Source organism: Galeopterus variegatus, unplaced genomic scaffold (genome assembly GCF_000696425.1).
Source record: "Galeopterus variegatus unplaced genomic scaffold, G_variegatus-3.0.2 Scaffold64, whole genome shotgun sequence".
Lineage (NCBI taxonomy): Eukaryota > Metazoa > Chordata > Mammalia > Dermoptera > Cynocephalidae > Galeopterus > Galeopterus variegatus.
The window spans coordinates 514,875-536,644 of record NW_007726175.1 but is presented as its reverse complement, the minus strand read 5'-3'; the positions used below and the strand labels follow the sequence as shown (position 1 = coordinate 536,644).

General features: G+C 35.6%; 1 protein-coding gene across 2 annotated transcripts in view; it reads right to left on the bottom strand.

The window, feature by feature from the left end:
* The window catches only part of AGMO (alkylglycerol monooxygenase), a 340,101-nt gene extending 333,855 nt beyond the window's left edge, over positions 1-6,246 (bottom strand). Inside the window, exons 1-2 of one of the 2 annotated variants that reach the window (XM_008576908.1) lie at positions 6,016-6,246; positions 4,457-4,587 (exon numbers count right to left, since the gene is read on the bottom strand). In XM_008576908.1, the coding sequence (XP_008575130.1) occupies positions 4,457-4,587; positions 6,016-6,141 (257 nt within the window). In that variant the 5' untranslated portion in view covers positions 6,142-6,246. The remainder of the gene's footprint in view (positions 1-4,456; positions 4,588-6,015) is intronic. The other variant, XM_008576915.1, reaches the window with a different exon arrangement.
* Positions 6,247-21,770: the final 15,524 nt, after the last annotated feature.

The following is a 21,770-nucleotide window of genomic DNA, read 5'->3' as shown; positions in this document are numbered from 1 at the left end:
AAATATATTACTCTTGAGCAAGCACACAAGTCCAGGCTAATAAGCAATGAAACTTGCATTCATTAGGGAAGCTTGGTCTAATAACAGTCTCTGAAGTCACACAATTAATAAAGACAAAGCCTATTTATAAGGTTTCTAAGGTAAAAGTTAAGAGGAAATGAGGCATTCTACCTCTAATGAACATGTAAGGAAAATAAATTTTAAAACCTTGGTGTTTTTAAAAGTATTTTCTAGGTCAACGAAACTTTTAATATTAATAATAAAGTATTATTATTGACATTACATGAATTCATTTATCTCTTATTTTGGACAATTGAATTACTGCTCATTAAAGACATCATCCAAAATGATATGCACTCATTTGATAGAAGTCTGATGTTGCCAAAGGCAATATTGCCTCTGATGCTAAAGCCTAGTATAAAAACCCAGTATACAATTTTCCTTTATTCTCCAACCCCACCCCAAGGAGTCAAAAGTATTTCAAAGAAGTTTAATTTCCTCCTCTTTATTTATTTATTTATTTTTTTGATGAATTGAAACTTTCTTGTCAGGAATGGAAAATTCCATGGCAGGCATGGCCAGTAAAAGTGTGCACGTATGGTTGAACATTGCGGAGCTAGCTCCACAGTAAAAATTGGCAGTGACCCATATATATTAAAATTGGAGTGTCCCCAACTTTATTTGAAAATTTACCTACTTATATAATCCCTCCAACCTATTGCAATTTGATTTATAATCTGCTGTTTCAACAGAATAAATGAACCCATTAAAAACAAACATACTGTAGATATTTATATCGGGAATAAAACTTCTCTGGGGAGGATGCAATTTATGGAAGCAGAAACATTGGAAGGAAGTAACAAATTGAGGTCCCGGTTTTCTAATGAAGGATTGGAAACTGAATTTTGCTTAAACAAGCAGGGAGGAAAAAAAAAAAAAAAAGATGTGATTATTTTTCACTCGTTAACATTTAAGTCGGTAGCAGAATATTTCACAAGTTTTGTGTAGTTTTTTTTAATAGTTTTAGTACATATTTTGTTTAATCAAATTTAATTTTTATAGTCACATATGCAAGTAATTGATAGAAAGGCAGATTATCTGCATATGATACACTGTGTTTAACTATGATAAATAGAAATATCTGTTTATAACTTCACAACTAGATTCTGACAAGTAAGGCTGCCTACTTGACTTTGGAAGAAAAAAACAGATGCAGGCCTGCCCAGAATCTGGTTCTTAGGACAGATGGACTTTTATACAGATCACGGTCTGTCTAACAGGCTTGTAAACAAGATATAATCTTGTCCATAATAAATATTTTTTCTTACACAAAGATGTGAAAGATGCAGTATGTATCTTTTCTGTTACTATAATAAGCATGCTATTAATCTTTAAGATACTTCAAATTTTGTATAATCGTGAAATTGAAATTCTCAAAGGAATATTGTTCTTCCTCAAAGTCTGCATACAACATTTCCATTACATGAATGGCAAAGCGGAAAAACATGTTTACTTTGATTTTCACAACTTATTTTGTCAGAGGCCACATGCTATTTGGAATTATTATAGAAAACCTGATTCTTCACAAAAGAATTAACGAAAAGTATACAAACATTTTTCTTGCAGTCATGTATCATAAGGACGTGGCAAGCCTCTGTTGCTAGTGTCAAAAACATAGTCAGTCCCTCGGAGAGGATACGATCAATGCTGTGTTAATCTAACCCTCAGCTGTTAATGATTTGCCTAGGGATTCCCCTTGACGCTGTGGCTTCGACTGAAATATTGTTTTATGATTTGATCAAATTCCCCTTCTCATTTTTTGCTAAAAGAGGATTGAGTAAAGTGGATCCTGAGGATCAGCTTTCCTTTTTTTTGCTTATGCCATTTTTTTTTAAAGTGACAAAATAAAAGAAAACATTACTAAATTTTATTTTCAGATAGTTTGCTTTGCTGGGATCTTTCAGATAAAAGGCTATGAAAAATGAAATCCTTTACAAACTTTAAAAAAAATTCATATTTCATAATTTAGAATCACTCTTCATACCTACAAGGAATAAAAGGAGCAATTTGCAGTTCTTATTCAGCATACAGCTGCAGGAAAATATTCTCCAAATTCAAGTTCATAACCTTTTACCTTTCTCTCAAAGGGCACCACAGTTAACAGTTTGTGTTAGCTTAAGAAGTGTTATGAGTAGTAGGTGAAGGAAAGGAACTGTATGTTCTATCCCTGAAGAACTGGTTTGTTTTGGTTTCTTTTCTTCTCTGTTTCTCTCTCTCTCTCTCTCTCTCTCTCTCTCTCTCTCTCTCTCTCACTCGCTCGCTCCATTTTCAGGTGTGCTTTTTGCAAAACTATGTATTTGATTCTTGTTTTCCTGTCCTAACTCTATACCTTTTAAAAATCACACTTCTTGGCAGAAATATTGTACTGAGGATACAGTTTACACTTCTAGTAGTTAAAATGTTATAAGAGAGCAATCTAATTCCAACTGTAACCAAAGACAATCTTGAAGAAGCAAAAGAAATGCTGAAGCAATCATCTAACTTGTTGTCTCCCTGAGTTCTTAATAAATTCGTTCAAATTCAGTAAAATATGTTAACAATAATTGCATATGTAGGGTACTTCTCAGTTATCAAGTGATTTTTACAGGTTATCAATTGTCTGATTTCCATAAACCTGTATATATAACTTTCTCAGAATGAGCTATGGTAACCAATTGGGTATTTTTCAATAATCAAATCTACATACAAATTTACATATCTCTTGATTATGTTGAGTGTATTTCTTGTTCATTTCTGTTTAAGAAGGACATGTAATAGAGAAAATTATCTATAATTTTAAATTTTTACTTAGGCTAATCTGGGAATTAGCTGCAAATAATTTGAGACATAATCCACATCTGATTTTGACTACTATGTGCACCCATACAAGTAGTTTTCAGAGTTATTATTATCAATATTACTACTACTACTACTACTACTACTACTATATATTTAATAACCTACCACTCTTGAAGTAACACTTATTGAAAGAAAATTTACTTTTAGGTTTACTTCCTATCTTAAGTTATTTTATGCAATTAAATGAAGTCATTTCACCTTCTCTCAGATATCTTTAAGTTTTAATGTCACTTTTTAAAAGTCCACATTGGTTTCTCACTGGGCGGTTCATAGAAACATTCCAAAGCAATGAGCAGTGGTCAGAAGAAAGGCTCTTAAAACAGTGAAAGAAGCAATGGGTGGGAAGCTAGAATGAGAACATTCATAAGCAGCTCAAAGCACAGACTTCTATGGGAGTTTCCCTCACCCTCTGCCTCTTTAGTAAATTTTCACGTACCAAAGATGCCTTCTATTCACTGGTCTCCCTCTGTACACATTATAACTTACTCTTTCTAAAAAGTAGTAGATAATTTGTTGTTTGCTATTATTTGGTCCCTTTACCACCTAATTTTATCACCAACATAACACTATGTGAATATTACTTTTATGGCTTTTTTTTTGGAACATTTACCATATACCAGACATCATTCCAGGCATATGAACCATGAGAAAAGCACATCTCTTGCTTTCAAGTTGTGTGCAAGCTATCAGGAAAGGCTGGGAGGAAGACAGGTGAGCATCATACATGCTATATAATTTCATATCTGGGTCAAGCAAAAAATTCTGTGGGACCATAGTGAAGTGGTGCCTAACCTAGAATTGAAGAACAGATAGGCCTTGCTGAGGAGTATGACATCCAAGCTTAGGCCTAAGAAATGAATCAGAGTTGGCCACACGGATGGCTTTGCAGAAGGAGGGGAGCACCTGTGACATGTGACAATGACAAGTAATAGAGCATGATGGAACAGAGATAACAACGGGGGAGGACAATGGAGGGACCCAATGGAAGACTGGAAACACAAAGTCCTGGGTAGTTCAGGAAAGACATTTGTACCTTATCCTGAGGGCAATATAAAACCAGTAAAAGGTTTCTACCAGATTCCTAGGATGGAAATGTTTGGCTTCAAATGTGGTGGCACTAGAGACAGGACACCAGTTAGGAGCCCAATGTCATAATCCAGAGATTTTTGTGACCTGCCCTGCACAGTGTCTGCAGCCCAGAGAGCTATTCTATGTGAATTTGGCTGAGGCAAAATAAAAGTTCCAATAGATAACTTAGATCATAATTCAGGGCTGGGTCTACAGCAAAGCAAATGAAGCACTCACCTAGAGCACAAAATTGAAGTGGGTGCCAATAAACTTAGTAATAAATAGAAACAATATTTATGGTGATTTTTTAAATGAATGCAAAAAATAATCAATGATGAACACAATATCAAAATTTTAGATAGTGACAGGCACTGAATTTTTTGGGAATATACGCATAAATAGACTAATTCTCCCACACAGGGCTTTCTTTCCCCCTCATGTTTGGAGAATTTGAGTGCTTTTACTCAGCGTTGCTCACCATCTAACTCACCTTGGAAGCCGAGACAGAACACCAGCTGATATTGATGTTAAAGCATCATCCAAACGACCTGGTGGCTTCCCTTTGCGAATCCAGCTGACAACCAGTTCAAGCAACATCAAGGAAATGAAAAATGGAGTTGCCTGGAGAGGAAATTGCAGAGAAGATATACTATTATGATCCATATGAAATTCTTCCACATTTCCTGATTAGTCATTCCAGAAATGGGAGGCCCAGAGTTGGGAGGTCCAGCAGGAGATGGTATGCATCTATCCTAAAGGATCATTTCCTACACAATGGGCAAAGAAGTCTAATAATTTTGGACATGCACTATCATCCAATTTGAAAATGGAATATGACTATAGATATAACAATGACAATTGTGACAAGAAAGTAGTAAGTTTAAGAGGGACTTGTTCCAAGTTAGATCCAGAATGTACATTTAAAATAAGTTAAATAATCAGAAGTCTATCATCTACACATGACTAAGCTAAATCCACTTGAAGAGGCTTCCTTGAAGGATGTATACAATTCTAGTTTTTTAATTAGAATTCCCAGAACTGCTTTGAATGATGAAAACGAAACAGTAGGATAAACAATTTTTTTCTGAGAATTTTAGAGAATAAGGTAATTTTACATGTTTGTTTAAAACACCATCCAAGTTTTATTCATTCAGTTTTGATTTTGTTTTATATAATAATAGGTGTTTTTCAGGCTCCAGTATTGATCACTGCGCATTGGATTAAATTTGGTGTTGCAAAATAACTAAAATTTATTTATGAAGATATGAGTACCACATTTTTACTTTAAAAATTAGAAAGAGCAAAATCTAATCCTAAAAATGATATTGGTTTCACTCATTTGGAAGCTGCTCATAAGTTTTGAAGTTTTCTAAACTGAACTCCCAAGAACGTATTCTCTGATGTCATTTTTTGCTATTTCTGGCTTGAACTAGTAAATGCTGTAGGAACAGCTATGACAGGGTGGGGAACTTCAGTATTCAAGTTCTAATTCTGGATATTTCCACTTCCAATCATAGCCAGGAACTAGAAGTGAAAAGTGCCTCTGAACACTTCAGAGTTTCAAAGAAAACTTGGTTCAAGTTCAAACTTAGGAAGTCAGAGTTGGACTCAGTGAAGCTACATGTCCTTCATTCTGCAGAACTACTCTACCAAATTAAAGAGGAAATAGTTTCCCTGGAGGTGATGGACAAGTTAAACATTTTAAAACAGAGTTGTTACAGAGTTTACGGATGTGGTATAACTATTTGACATTGAGTTTCCAACAGCTAAATTCTCAATGCCATAGATCCAGAAAAACTTCTAAACATTTTTGTCATATTCTGGAGAGACATATAAAGGAAGAAATTTATAGACAAAGATGCCTGTGAGCACTATATGGAAATTCACCTCAAGCAGAAATTCTACTTTTGTTCTATGGCTTTAAGAAACTGAATTATTTTTATTAAAATGTAACAATTTGAAGAATGAAAGTGAACAATACCTCATGATACGTTCACCTTACTTTTATAAAGAAACAATTGAGAATAGCCTCTTTCAATATAATCTCACCTGTTTTACATAATCAGGCACCTCTTCTAGGGTTTGGAATGAAGTTTCATTGGGCTTCATCATGTAAAACATCATGCGAACTCCCTGGGAAACTGAAACATCCTGTTGGGCTTCTGAGTTCTTCATTTCTGCCCTTGTCTGATTCCCAGCTGGAGGATATTTGTGATTCAGTGGTCAAAGCCAGAGGCTGAAGAAAGAGGACGAGATGTGCAGCACAGAACAAGCTCTTTGTCAGAGAACAGCTAGAAGCAAGCCCCTCAGAGAGCACAGCCAACAGCCAATTCTGTGCAGAGACAGGAAAATACGAGGATCAGAAACAAGTTCAGAGTTCAGTGGGTACTCTCCCAGAAACGGGGCATGCGGGGGAGGGAAAGGAGGACTCCCACCCAAATCAAAGGCATACGGTGCAAAGTTTGACTGTACCTGGAGTAACTTATCATTAAAATAAGAAAAGAAAAGAATATACCATAATCGTGCCTTGGAAAATGAAAGAAAAAAAAAAAAAAAAGAATACACAGATGAAAGTTCACTCTGAAACAGTGGATGGAAGTTCAAGGGTCAAATTACATGAGAAAAATGATTTTTTTCTCTTTATTTTGAAATTCACAATGTGTTCAAGTTTGTAGTATCTTTATAGAATCATATTTCCTGAAAAGACAGGTGTTCAATTTCATAATAGCTTCAAAGTCAGTAAGCACCGAATATCAGACTTGTTCTTTCCTATGTATTTCTGGATCCGAATCATGTTAACTTTTGAATGTTTGCAAACCAATTTAGGGACATTTGGCTTGTTACCTAATCTACACTGTTTAAAGGAAACTTATCCAGTCATGTCTTCTCTATCTTTCTTAGCACTTGTGGGGATTCCCTGATTGAAGAAGCTGCCATGATGTTGCTGTGAGACCTTATCTCTGTTTTCCAGAAAAGAGTTTAAGTGATTTCACCTTTTTAAGTAGACTAGCGAGCACGTGATTGCATCACGGTGAATGTGTGGAGCTTAAAAGAACAGCCTCACCTTTTTACCTAGAATAGCTGTGATTGTCATCTAGCTACCATTTCACCTTTTAAAAATGTTTACATTGATTTAATTATATTACTAATACATGATTGTTTTAGAAAAAATGGAAACTATAGATAAGCAACAAATTAATTACTACCTACAGACACTTTTAAGACACTTTTAACATCCTGGTATATGTATAGTCAGTTCTGCTACAATGTAATGTATATAAGTTCCTAAAAATCACCATATTATGTGAAATTGTGCAATAAAAATCATAGAACTTATGAGAAAAATGGGATTAGTGTACAATAATCAAAAACTTCATAGTGACCTACAGGAGGGAAAAACAGATTAGAACCTAATAAAAATGGTAGCACACTTTTTTACATATTATATGATTTTATTTTTCCTGAGTACTAATTTCTGCTTTCTGGATGCTTATAGACTATTTCTGTGCCCTTGAAATTAAATCATTTTAATGTGTTATTTTTTGGAAGAAAATTTTACAGAGGTAAGGTGTCTTGAGCCACAGATTTGAATCTTCTTTTGCTTCAGGGAAATATTCTGCCACTGTATTTCTGCCTATTATTTATATTCCATTTATATTTTTTTACACTTCTTCACAAATGTGATTTATCTGTTGATCAGATGCCATTTATCTTCCATATCCATCATATTGCCTCTGTCCATTTTCATCACCTTTTTGTTTTCTAGTACCCTCTCACTCATTTTCTCAAGCCTATCTCTTGGGTATATTTTTCTTCAGTTTCCTTCCTCCTTTTGGTTCTGCTTCAAATTCTGTAATGACATTATTTGCTTTCTTAAATTCTTAACTCAGTTCCCCTTTTATGTCTATTTCTTATGTAATCTGATTTTTCTTCAAATTTGTTTCTTATTTAACTTCTTTTGGTATAGAAAACAATTCTGCCAAAAATTATTCTTAGTTTCCTGGGGATAATACTCAAAACCATGTTCTTTATCTACTTTGGCGGGCCCTTTCCCTGCCTTCACTCCCAATGTGTTTATCCTTGAATGCGTGCAGGTCTTTTTATGCTCCCTTCCACATTTCCCCTCACCTCCCCAAAAAAAGGATGTGGATGAATACTCCTTGGGTCCCCTGCAGGTATACATGGTGCTGTGGAGTTTAGATTTATCTTATCAGTTCAACTGGAGAGGACGGAGGAGGGAGCTGTAACTATGAGCAGCCCTCCACTGTCTCTGCATGCTGTTTTGGTGAGTTAGAATTGCTATTGTAGAGGTCATCTTTCCTTTTGGCCTCTACTCCAGGCATTGAGAGAACCATTTAAGATCTTCTTCCTGTAGGTTTTATTTATTGAGAATTGGGAGTGTCCGTGGACTATTGTGGGGGGGTTTCAGTAACAGAACTTGGCTTTTACCTTTGAACAATTTGATAATTGGGACAAATAAGAATTTGCTTGAAGAAAGCTTCTCAGTTCATGAGGTTTTTTCCTAATTCTTATAAGAATTCCTATAAATTCCTCCATCCCAGATGATACCATCTTTCTCTGCTGTCATTTGTCCTAAAGGCCAAAATTAACTAGAATGGGTCAGTTTTGGCTATTTCTTACCACCATTCCTGACCATGTGCAAATTACAGGGTTTACCCACTACATAAGAGGAAACAAACTCTGCTTTTAAGAAACTGGATTGTAAAACTAGTCTTTTGAGTGATCATCTTTCTACTAATGCTTAAGAATAACGTATAGAAGTGAAATTCAAGGAGGACACAAGAAAGGAGACCCTCACTTTTTCCTTGGTGTTGCTATATCTTCAGCCTTTACCTCTCCATCCCTTACCAATAAGGGGATATTTTGTTTGCCAGATTTTACTCTACAACTGATGGAGTATTTTTCCTCTCCATATATACTTCTCTTTAGTCATTAGAATCAGTTCTGGAAAGTAGACTGGACACCTACTCTTACACTACTATCTTAAAAAGTTTTTTTATATTTCTAAGTTTATAAAAATAACATATGCTCACTGTAGATATATAGAACAATGCAGAAGATGTTTAAGAAAAAAGTAAGTCATTATAACCCCACCAAACAGATTATAGCCTCATTAATATTTTAATGACCATCTATATTTAAGGTCTTTTTCAGACACATTATTTTACATAGATGTGTTCATACTCTATGTGTACTTTGAGGTCCAGCTTTTTAAAATTTGAAAGCCATATGATAAAATGACAAAGCCCCAAATTGGAAGGTGTCTGGGTCTCTAAATCACTACTTAGAGAGAGCAGTCTATCAATTAGGACATTAGGTGAGCAAATACTAACCTTGTAATGTATTTTGTGTTGTATTTTTTTATTATTTGAGCCTTGATCACTTAACAGCTAGCAGAATCTCCACTAATATTGAAGAGTCGCATGGTCCAACTTAGGCATTAAAATGATCAGTCTGGTTTCTGTGTAAAGAAGAGACTTTAGATAGGGAGGCTGGAAACAGATGTGTAGGCAGAAGTGTTTGATACAGTCCAGGCAGGAGATGTTGGTGACTGTCACTAGGATGGTTGCAGTACAAGGAGTTAAAGTGGAAAGGTGACCCTGGATACATATTATTGGTAGAGTGGACAAGATTTGATATCAGCTTGAATGATAATGAGACAAAAAGAGTAGACACGGATAGTTTCAAGAGTTTGGTTCGAGCAGCTGAAAAATTGGAGTTGTCATTTACTGCAATGGACAAACTGTAGGATTTGGCTTAAAATATGATATGAGATGCCTGTAGACATCTGAGTTGAGATGGTTCTAGCAGTTAGATGTATAAATATGAAGTTCAAGCTCAAAATAGGAGAAACAGTTAATACAAATAAAAGATAATGACAAAAATAATTAGAGGTAAAACATAAGATGATTTTCACAGTCACTTCAACCACATTTATGTGCATAAAAATATTCATTTTTAAGTTGAAAACCAGGTCTATTATATTAGTTTTATTATCATGATAAATATTTTGAAGTTCAAATGCAAATATCATAAAATATAATAATTTTCTATACTATAAATACATTACTAAAAATAATCACTAGAAGCAAACATAACTATAAATAAGTTTAATGTAGATGTAATTGAAAGAAATATTTGCATTTTAATATATAGCATGGTAAACATATGTTTTAAAATTAAGAAAAATCCCAACTGTTTTTCAAAATGTATGTGCTGTTTGGTATTCACACCAATATGAGAGTTCCAGTTGTTTTGCATGTTTTCCAGAACTTGGTATGTCCAGGCTTATTTTTATTTTTTTTACTTCCTCTTTTTGATCTAAATGTCTGCATCATTTGTGTAGAATATTGTTGTCACAATAGAAAGTTAATTATTTCCCTTCCTGTTATATCTCTCCATATTTTAAAGGCAATTTTAGAAAGAATATACTTGTGTGTTGCCAAAGTTTTAATATTGTCTCTAAGAGTCTTTGACTCTTGTGTATTAGTACTTTTCATTAGAAAATAGTAGCATATGAAACTTAAATCACTCTTTCTATTTTCTTAGACTATATTTTATTATGGTCAAAATCCTTTCCACAACTTAGAAGTGAAAGATCAGGTAAAACAGAATCTTTAAAGAAATTTATGGCATACACTTGAGGTCAGAGCATAAAAAACAAATAGTATTTCAGAAGTTATTTCTTTAAAATCTCATCAAGCTAGTAGATCTCATTGTTATTTTAACAGTCACCAGTGCGTGCCAAATGAGTGACTCAAAGTGCTGCATATATATCAGTGTCAGAATGTGTGTAACTCTCTCTTTACAGAATGGATTTTGAATCAATGTTGGAATAAATCCAAATTCACAGTGCAGAATGTGGAAGATCTCAAGAGTATTTCTTGAAATAGCTCATGAGATGCTCTGCAAAGAGAAGAATTTCTTTTATAAAATATGTTTGGAAAGCACTGAATACTACATGTGCCTCTCAGAAATTAGTCTTGTATATAAATACTATATCAAAGTTTCTGAGAAGTCTAAAATGAACTCATTTTAACTTGCTCAGTTTCTCAGTTGTAATATACTGCAGTTTCTCAATTGTAATGTACTACAGAATTTTTGTTAATCTAACACTGGTGAGCACCTCTGAGAATGTGTATAACATATATTGTATGATTTGGGGTTGCTGCTCTAAATTAGGTTCTCCGAAGGGCTCATTTCTCCACTGAGGGAAAAAACAGGCATTACCTTTGGTAATGGTAATTAATGGTCATGATTTGGGGGAAAAGTTTTATAAAAGACTAATCTATGCTTGAAAACAGATAAGAAGAAAATATTGGTTAAAAATTGCTCTATACTACATACAGAGGGTATTTCTAACAATGCCAGAAGTTCAAACATAGTCCTTTACCTAAGTATTCATCACAGGAACTGCTGCCTGCTGATGAAAGGACCTGTGAACCTTCTTTTATGAAACAAAGTTGAAGCCATTCATCGTAGACATAAATCCAGTTCTTATCATTCTTTAGGACATGTGGTTAGGAATTCCTCTTAGTTTCTGTACCTAGAAAAATGTGTTTCGCCTGAACAGCATATGTGTTATTTAATTTTATGGATGCCATGAATCACCTGCCTAATCATTTTTCCCACTTCAGATGGTTTAATAGGTAGCTTAGTGTCAAATGTATGGCATAAATCTAACAAGTGTGTAGGATTCAAGGGGTGGCACACTGTCTTAGTCTGTTCTGACTGCCGTAACAGAACACCATAAACTGGGTGGCTTATAAACAACAGAAATTTATTTCTCACAGTTTTGGAGGCTAGAAGTCTAAGGTCAAGGTGCCAGCAGATTCTGTGTCTGGTAAGAGTCTGCTTCCTGGTTTTTAAGAAAATGCCAATCAAGTGGGCTCCACCTTCATGACCCAATCATCTCTCAAAGGCTCTACCTCCCAATATATCACCCTGGGAATTATGTTGCAATATGTATTTTGGGGGAACACAAGTTTTAGTCTATAGCACATACTAAGCTCACTCCTGAGTCTGCATTGATTCCTGCCTCTAGTGTCCTTGCCTAATTTTTACCACCTATTTCATATATTTCATTGAGTATATTTGTTAAAATGTTTTAATTTCTCCTTGCAATGAGGTAAAGAATTTTTAAAAGTTAGTAGATTGTCTAAGGAGTGACAAAACAATTCTCCAGTTAGATGTGCCTCATTTTAGTAGGGATTTCTTAGGAGACACCTATAAATTTGTATTACCCTCATGAGAACATAGACCATAATTAAGAAGAGCCAATATCTTCTTGGATCAGACTGCTGGTTATGTCAATGGAAAAAAAATTAAGATTTTTACAATTCCAATTCATGACCCAAGCAAACTGATATATTTTTCATTTAACTTTTATTTCAAGCATCATCCTTAAAATAAACGCATATCAATATGAGTACAGTTGACTTTAACATTACACTTTTTCTTGGAGGAAGAGGATTAATACTTATCTAGTATTCTCTGTAAGGAGCGTGCTGCTATATACTTCAAATAATAATTTGTTGGCTCCATAATGAACCACTGTGCTGTTGCTGCCATCACCTAGTCAAGAATGCCTGTGGCCCAGCTGAAATCAGAAATATCTGAAGGATATTTTGTGTTTCACAACCACCACAAGAACATTAGTGCACATCATTGTCACCTGTCCAGTTCAAAGGAATGAATTGAATACCTCATGATCTGCTTGTTGCTATTCTCACTAATGGAAAAGAACTCCTAGTGTCATGGGGGTGTTTTTCAAAATAATAGGGGGGATACCTCACACAAACACATCAAAGCTGTGTCTCTTCTGCACCTTCCCTACTTTCTCAGGACTACATCAAAATATAAACTTTTGCTCTTTGAAAGTCACTGTTAAGAGAAAGAAAGGTAAACAACAGACTTGGAAAAATGCTCACAAATCTTATATTTATTAAAAGACTTGAATCCAGAATAAACAAATAACTCTGAAAACGTGAAACTCAAAAGTAAAATTTTTAAAAACGGGCAAGCGATTTGAAGAGACCCTTCACTAAATGCTGTTTATATGACAAATAACTTCTTAAAAAATGTTTATTGTTATTAGTCAGTAGAGAAATGCAAATTACAATCAGTACACATCTATTAGACTGGATAAAATTAGAAAGGCTATTGATAGTGGGTGTTTGTGAGGATGTAGAAGAATTGAAATCTTCACATACTGCCAGTAGGAATAAAAAATGGTACAAATCACTATGGAAAGCAGTTTGGCAGTTTCTTAAAAAAAATTAAACATGTATTTACCATATGATTGAGCCATCAGCAGTCTTTACACAGGAAACCAAGCCTATGTCAAATACCCTCACTCCAAGGTGCAAATTTACCTTCTGTGAAACAAAACATGCAACTACTGGACATCCATTTTACTCCTAGATATGTACCGAAGAGAAGTGAAATCATATACCCATGCAAATACTGGCACAGATATGTTCATAGCACATTTGTTTGCCCTTATGACAGATAAGTCACACTAATTACTAGGTTCATTATATAACCTGTTAAATGTCCCCCTTGCAGTATTGGGTTTCTGGGGACTATTCAATTTTTCTGTCAAATTTCCCTGCACAGCTTATATCTGAGAGTCTTCCTTGTTGCTTCAACGTACCTTACTTCCCATGTCTAATTTAACAACAACTCCTCTAGGTTCTGCTGGTAAGCCAGTGTACTATCACAATCTACTAACTAGTTGGAAACTCAATTTAGCGGGCTGTGAGTAGCACTAAAAGAAAAATAGAGAGCAGAAAAAAAGACAATAAATTATTCCAAAATTTTAATGTGCTTTACCAGTCATAAAATTAAACATTGTTTCATGAAATCTTATTTCACATTCACAGACTTACACATATGAATACTTTAATTTTTTAAAAAAATTGACTTGCGGTTAAAAAATGATAGAAAATCATTGCTCCAAATCTGAATTCTCTCCATGTCTTCCACTATCATCCATCAAACGTCTCCATGTTTTTCCTGGACCATTATAATCACCTTCTCTTTTACCTTCCTGCTTTCTCTCCAACACACTGAATCAACTGCCCACTTAGGAACTAGAAAAATCTTGCTAGCGTGTTAATCATGTCAGTCCTTCCTCTACCTTACAGTTTCCATTGGCTTCCATTGCTTTGAGTACACATCCTCACGCCCACCTTAGCTGGATTTTAGTATATCGCATGAGCTGGCTACTGCATATCTTATCCCAGCAACAGCCTTACTACGTGCCTCCAACTCCTCTACTCCACTCCATGCGATCCTACTGTCAGTATCTCAGATGAGCCTCAGCACCGTTAAGTTCACTTCGCCTCTGCCTAGAATACTTTTCTTGGCCTCTTAGCATCCCTGGATCCCTCTCATTCTTCATGAATCAGTGTGAATGTGTTCTCCTTAGATGTGTCTTCTTTGAATACAAACTGGCTCTGGATGTCTCCACTTGGGTACTAAACACATATTTAGAACTTAACATGTCAATATTGAGCTCATCTTTGTTCATTCTTACCTCTCTTTTCACTCCACCTTTACCATAGCTGTATATCTTTCCAATATCCCTACTTTTGTGAATGTTACCACTTTTTAGAGTCTAGATGTTTCCTGAGTCTAGATACATCCTTATTCCTCTCCTATCTCACCACTACCACATCCATTTCCTCTCCAAGTCTTAGAGATTTTACTTTTCATAGTGCCAGATAAATGTCTCCTTTCAATCAACAAGTTTGATATATCAGCTTTACATGCTTGAAAAAAATGACAATGTTTGAAGCACACAAATACATAGGATTTTTCAATTTTATAGATTTTATTATTGTACTCTGACATGATTTACAATATCCACTCTGATCTCTAAGGCAGTAGTACCATGTCCGGTTACTGTATGCATGTCCAGTTACTGTATGCATTCATGGCTTAGGAGATAGCTCATGAACCTAGATCATGCCTACATTAGGGCAGAGACCTCTAAGTCCAACAGTAATGGAAGTATATATAGAAAGTTCCAGGTCCATATCAGTTCTAAATCACCCCTGGCCTCGTGCAACTACACGGCAACGTGAAACTTTTTCTTTTTATTAATCCATCAATAAATTCACTATTTATTTCAACCTTTTTTCTTGTCCTCATCTTTATTTTTTTATATTTATTTATTTGTTTGTTTGTTTGTTTGTTTGTTTGTTTATTTATTTATTAATATATTCTTTTTTACATTCCCAGCTTTTGTTGCAGAGCAGTTGAGGAGGAGGGGGAGAAGGAAGTAGATAAGAAATAGAGTGGGAAGAGGAAAGAGGGGAGGCATGGTTGAGAACTGTGGCACGCCTCTCATTCCTGCAGGGCAGACCAGGGAGCTTCCAGCAGTGGCTCAGTCATCACTGGGCTGGTTGCAGGTGTTAGGGAGGCATGGCCAAGGTCCTCAGCCTTCCACTGCCTTGGCTCAGGAGCCCAGGGCACTTCCTGTGGCAGCTCAGTGGTTGTCACTGGGCTGGTCATGAGTATCAGGGAGGTGTAGCTGAGGCCCCCGGCCCTCCCTCCTCCCTGGCTTGGGACCCCAGGGGACTTCTGGTCCTTCTAGGTTTTATAAGTGTTCTTTGGTCATGAGAGACTTTTACTAGTTAATATCAAACTTTGTCTCTGGTCTGTGGGTATTTTGTTTCTTCTTTCAGTTCTGTGTTGAACTATTTGCTGTTCCCAACACTTAAACTCTGCACTGGAACTAATTTGTTGTCCTTTGGTTACTTCTAAAATGAGGGAACTTCCTGTGGGGACCAGCATTTGAACTCTGTAGTTGAGCTAAATTGCTGCTTTACAATTCCTGGGGAAAGTTTTTTGTGCAGCTCAGGTTTTAATTGTTGACCTTGTATGTACTTCCAGGTCTTGTGACTTCCAGTGCACCTGGGTTGTGTGAAAACTTTGATCTGGGCTGATACTTTTCAGCAAACTGTACCGCCTGCAGATCTGTATTCCTGACCAGTCTCCACTGAGTTGTCCTGCGGTGATTGGGGGCAGGTCATGCTCTGCCCCAATGTTCCCCCAGTGGGCCCGTCTCCCCACTGCCTGTGCTCCAAACACTTCCCATGGGACAGGCTGTGCACTGGTCCTTTGTGATGACTCACCGGCCTCTGAGTGATTCCCTCTTCAGTTGTTCTGGCTCCTCACTCCTGTGTGGTTCCATGGGAACCCTGTTAGGGGTCTTGCTGAGCTGAGGGCCACCAAGGCCCTCTTCTCTCCTGTTTCCTCCAAGCAACTTCATACAAAGGGCACAACTGTTGCTTTTACCAGCTTTTGCTCTGTGCACTCACCAGCTCCATCCTTGAATTGGCTGGGATTTGAAATTATGGAAGCAATTCCCTTCTTTCTCTTATTTTACAGATGAGAAAACTGAAGGGTTTAGTCTACTTAACTAGGAGGTCTAAGCAGGTTTTCAGTAAGTTGGGGATGTAAATAAACCATTGTTCCTCGGACCCAAAATGATTCCACACATTTAGATGTAGAAAGATGTGAAGATTGCCGGAGGTCTTGGAAAGAGGGTTTTTAAAATAAGTTTATTTAACATTGTACATGTACTACACACTGTTCCAGAAAAGGAGAGTCTGGAAACTTACTTTCATAATATAAAGAATTGTTCTTTGAGGGGCAGATTAACATCCTAACACACTTTCCAAACTTAATGCTCATTTGTCGACTGCTTTTAGCTGTCCTTGGAGAACACAGTTTGCTCAACAATCCACCAGAGATGACTGCCTGCTTTCACACCTGTTTGCAGTCCTTTGTAGTCACTGATTTGGAGGCTACTTATCCTATTCAAAAGAAGAAGTTGGTTTTTAAAAAAAGTGATTTGTAGAATTATTTGTAAAGAATCATAGGATTTGGGTTAAATATAGTAACGTAGTTATATATATTGCTGAGTAACAAATTATTCAGATTTTCTTTATTTGTAGTAAGTTTTTATTTTTATTAATTTTTAAAATATTTAATGACATTTTATTTTTGTTGTGTTCTTTCTTACATTACCATCTATTTGCAGAAAATAATACTAAGTATTAATTTATGTTTATATAAAAACACTTTCTCTGTAGGTAATTGTATTTATTTTTTAAATGTAATATAGATATATTTAATAAATAATTGAATGGGAAAATTTTTCAAAATTGATACTTATGACTAAAGTCTAATGAATATTACATTATCTTATTTAAGATAATGCTTTTGATTAGACTAAAGTTTGCATTATCTTATCTTGTGAGGCATATATAATCCCATTTTACAAATGAGAAAACTGGGGGTCATGAAGACAGCTAAATTATTTAAGGTCATATTTATAATTTTGAAAAATTGACAAAAGACAAAGATAACTATGCCTAAGTTAAAAATAACATTTATTGATTATCACTGTATTTTAAAGGTGAATAAGAAACAGAAGCTACCTTTAGGAGCCTGCTGTCCTAGTAAGGAAAATAACAGCCCATTCTTGGGACATAATGTGCTCAGTGCTTTAGCAGAAAGGACTGCAAAGGGGCACCATGCAGAAAGCAGAATGGTAAGCTGTCTGGGAGGTAAAAATTGAAATTGTGAAGTCTGGTTAAAAAACGAATTATAAATTAGAAAGTAAAAAATTAGAATTTTCTCACCTACTAACTCAGAGTACTTTACATTAAATACATCATCATATTCCATTCAATAAAAATTACTGAAATACCTAGATGAATCAATGATATCTGTCAAACTTGATTGGGTTCAGAAATTTAGCTCCCTCTGAAAGCAGACAATATTCTTACTTTTTAGTCTATTCCTGACCCAACCATTCTTCAAGACAGCGACTCATCAGATGCTTCCTGTTTGATTCTCTGAGTACTGGATCTGCACTAAACAAATGCATGAAGTGCAAGTAAAGAGGCTAGACAGAACAACGTGAAGTAAGCCTCCACTTACTGGTTTGACGTGCTGTTCAGAACTGAGCCTATGCAATTTATTTCTACCATTCAACATTGTCATGGAATATCAACACAAGCTGACAAAAAAGAGAACACCCTTGAAAGGTGACTTTTATATTGTTTTTTTCCAGGGAGACTTTATCAAAACCAGCACTGCTCTGTTTTTAGGGATTTATATGACATTTATTATTTGTCTGGTTGACAAGTGCAACACAGACTCCTGGTATAGAGTATGCCAGACCAAAAGCTGTATTTTGGCCAGCACCTCTAGGTTAGGTGTGGTTTCTCATGTGTGTGTGTGTGTGTGTGTGTGTGTGCGTGTGTGTGTTCGTGTGTGTGCACGCACGCATGTGTTGTACTTAAAAAACAAACATGACACTGACATATCTAAACAGAAATGAAATGTGCTTGGATTAGGCCAGCATTATTGAGCCAAATTTCTCGATAAAGCTTCAAAGTCCATATTTGAAGCCCTAATTTAATATTATTCCTTAGCAGGCTAAGTGATAAAATCCATGCAGTCAAATTCATATAGGTTATAAGAATGTTAAACATAATAGCTGCTCTCTTTTGTATCTCAATTTTCTGCAAGTTTCTTTATGGGTATTCAAAGTCAATAGCATGCCATTTATGGGTTGAAGAACAGTTTATGAGAGTAGCTGCAAAGAATCAGTCTGTCAATGAGGATGAAACAGGCATTGTCATCATTAGTTTGGAAAATCATTCAAGGTTAAGACAAGGGATGCTGTGACATCCTTTAAATAATTTCATCTCATTCATTTTTCTCCACCTATCATTTAGGGAATTCTAGGGTATAATAGGAAGATAGTCTGATTGTGAGTACTCATTTCCAAGAAAAGGAAGGGAGAAAAGTAACATTTTTTGAGTGTCTACTGTTGGCACTGAATAATCCTTTTCCTTGAAGTCATATAAAACTAAATTAATTTAGAAAATAAAACCTACAGTGCTGAGCTATTGCACAGAGCTTGTAGGCTGCTTCTAAGTGCCATACTAAGGGCATAATGGGACTTCCCCCAGACTCTGGGGACAACCAGATGTACATTCAAAGCCTCTTGCTGATTCTAGAACAATTCTGAAAAAAGTTGCCTAAGTTATCTGATGCTTTGTGTCCTCTACTTTTCAACTTAAATAATTATATTTTTCAAGGATACTTTTATATTCAGTGACTGTTCAGGCTCTTCATTTGCCTGACACTATGCGCAGAGGATGCAAGGTGATTGCAGGGGTCTTGCTACCATAATTCATGCCAGTGGGAATTGTAAAGATGAAAGAAAATGATCCAGGGAACAAAGAGTAGGCATTTCGGAAGCATTATTTTCCTTTCTTCTTTTTTTTTGAAAATGGGTACTCATCATCAGATTATTTTTCTATTATATGCTAGAATTTCCTGAAATGATAGATGGAGAAAAATGAAGTTGGATCAGATAAAATGATTTAAAGGATGTCACAGTATTCCTTGGGGTTACAGCATTATCATGACTGCACCTACCATTTGGTAGACACTGTACTAAGCATTAGAATATCCAGAATAAACAAAGCCTATAAACTCAAAGAGATTACACTTTAAAGACTTGAGGTTTCATTATCATGAGAGCAACTCATATGTGTTAAACCTCAAGGAAAATAATAATTTATTAGTGTATATAATAATTTATAAAAATTCATTTATAGAATTAATTATATAAATTTTATTAACAATATTTATGATACAGTGCATAATATATAGATAAAATATAAACAATTTATAAAATGTATACTCCTTACCTCAGTCCTATTTTCTATTAAACAGAGCTATATCAACTTTTTATATTTTTAATTCTTTTGGTGGCTATTTCCATGACTGTTAAACTCTAATTTTCATTATTCAGTTTGGACATTTAACCACTGACCACCTTGTCCCAGAAACTGAAGAGTTAGTTCACCCCTGCCATCATACTCTTCCACATCTTCCCCTTCCAATGTTGCTGTTTGTAGTATTATTTATGTTATTATTACAGTTGTAATTTTAAATAGTGTATTTAAATCTGTGTTCTTGTTCAATCAACTTTCAATGGTAACTCTTGCCTCCTATCTCTAGCAGCGTTATTTTTTCCACCACCTTTCCTGCCAATTTCCACGGCCATGTCCGACCCGTTCTGGTGAGCTCTTCTTTCATACAGTCAATGTTAATACATGAATGTCTTTTGCAATTCCAGCCAGTACAACATGATTTGTCCACTCTAAAGGGTAGATATAAATAAACAGGATCTAAATTACTCGACAATATAAATATTATTCACTAGGGGCAAAAAAATATATACCAGGGATTATATTTCTTTTTCTAGGATCCAATATCAGGAACCCCAGACTCTGCAAGGAAAATGTTACTGGCATTGTTAAGATACTCTCTCAATGTCTGAAATCACGCCACGTTTTAGTTTACTTGTACCTGGAGCGTAATTTACTTGCACAGCTTTTAGTTTTTCCCCAGGTGTTTTTAATTCCTCTTTGTTTCTTGTACTATTTGCTTTTATCATAAAATCGTCCCCCATTGCCTTTCAGTTATGTCATTGTTTCCGGTGGTTCTCAAAATGTGATCTGAAAATCCCTGTGGTTCCCCCAACACCTTTAGATGGCCGAAAGGTCAAAACTTTTTATAATCCTACTAAGATATTATTTGCCTTTTTCACTCTGGGCAATAGTAATGGTGGATAAACTGCTGACAACAGTCTGTACTGGGAACCAGTGTAATCTTCAGGATTATGGCTGGATGAGGGGAGGGAAAAAAAAAAAAGAAAAAGGCCAATTATATTTAAGAATCTCCTTGCTGATTGCTTTTAAGGAATTAAAAAAATGTTACTTTTGTTAAATCTTAATCCTTGAGTGCACATCTTTTTAATATTCTGGGTGAGAAAATGGAGAAGTGCTCAGGAAGCACTGCTGTTGCATACTGAAGTGTGACAGATGACTCAAGAAAAAACACTTTTATGATCGCTTCTCTCTGAACAATGCCTTGTTGTAGAACGGCTGGATCATATGGTAAGTGCACGTTGAACTTTTTAAGAGCTGCCAAACTGCTTTACAAAGTACTCGTGCTCTTTTACAATTCTACAAGCACTGTACGAGAGTTCTCATTCCTCTATATCCTTTGCAATACTTGGTATAGTCAGTCTTTTTAACTTTAGCATTTCAAATAGGTGTGTCAATATTACATTATGGCCTTATTTCACATATTCCTAAAGAATTTTGGCGTTGGATACCTTTTCATGTGTTTATTTGTCCTCTGTAGAACTTCTCTGGTTAACTGTACACTTGAATATTTTGCCCATCTTATTAGTGGATTGGTTTTTAGTTAGTTAGTTTTTTTTTGTTTTGTTTTTTTTTTCCCTTTTTGTCTTTTTTCGTGTCCGGCAACGGATCGCAACCCTCAGTGTCGCGCCCGTACCAGACCGGGACCGGCAACGGGATCGCAACCCTCGGTGTTGCTCCCGCACCTCACTCAGCCAGTGAGCGAGACCCGGTCTGTACGTGGGATCCAAACCCTCGGCGGGAGCGCCACCGCACTCCCAAGTGGCGCACTGTAGCAGTGCGCCACCAGGCCGGCCCTGTTTTTGTTTTTGTTTTGTTTTTTTTTTTAAATTGAGTTTTGAGAGTTCTTTATATATTTTTAATACAATTTCTTATTAGATATATGATTTAAATTGATATTTTTCCAATCTGTGGCTTGTCTTTACATTTTTTTAACATCATCTGTTGAAACATAGGCATTTTAAATTATATATTTTATGTAGTAAACAGTGAAATTTTTTATTATATACAGAC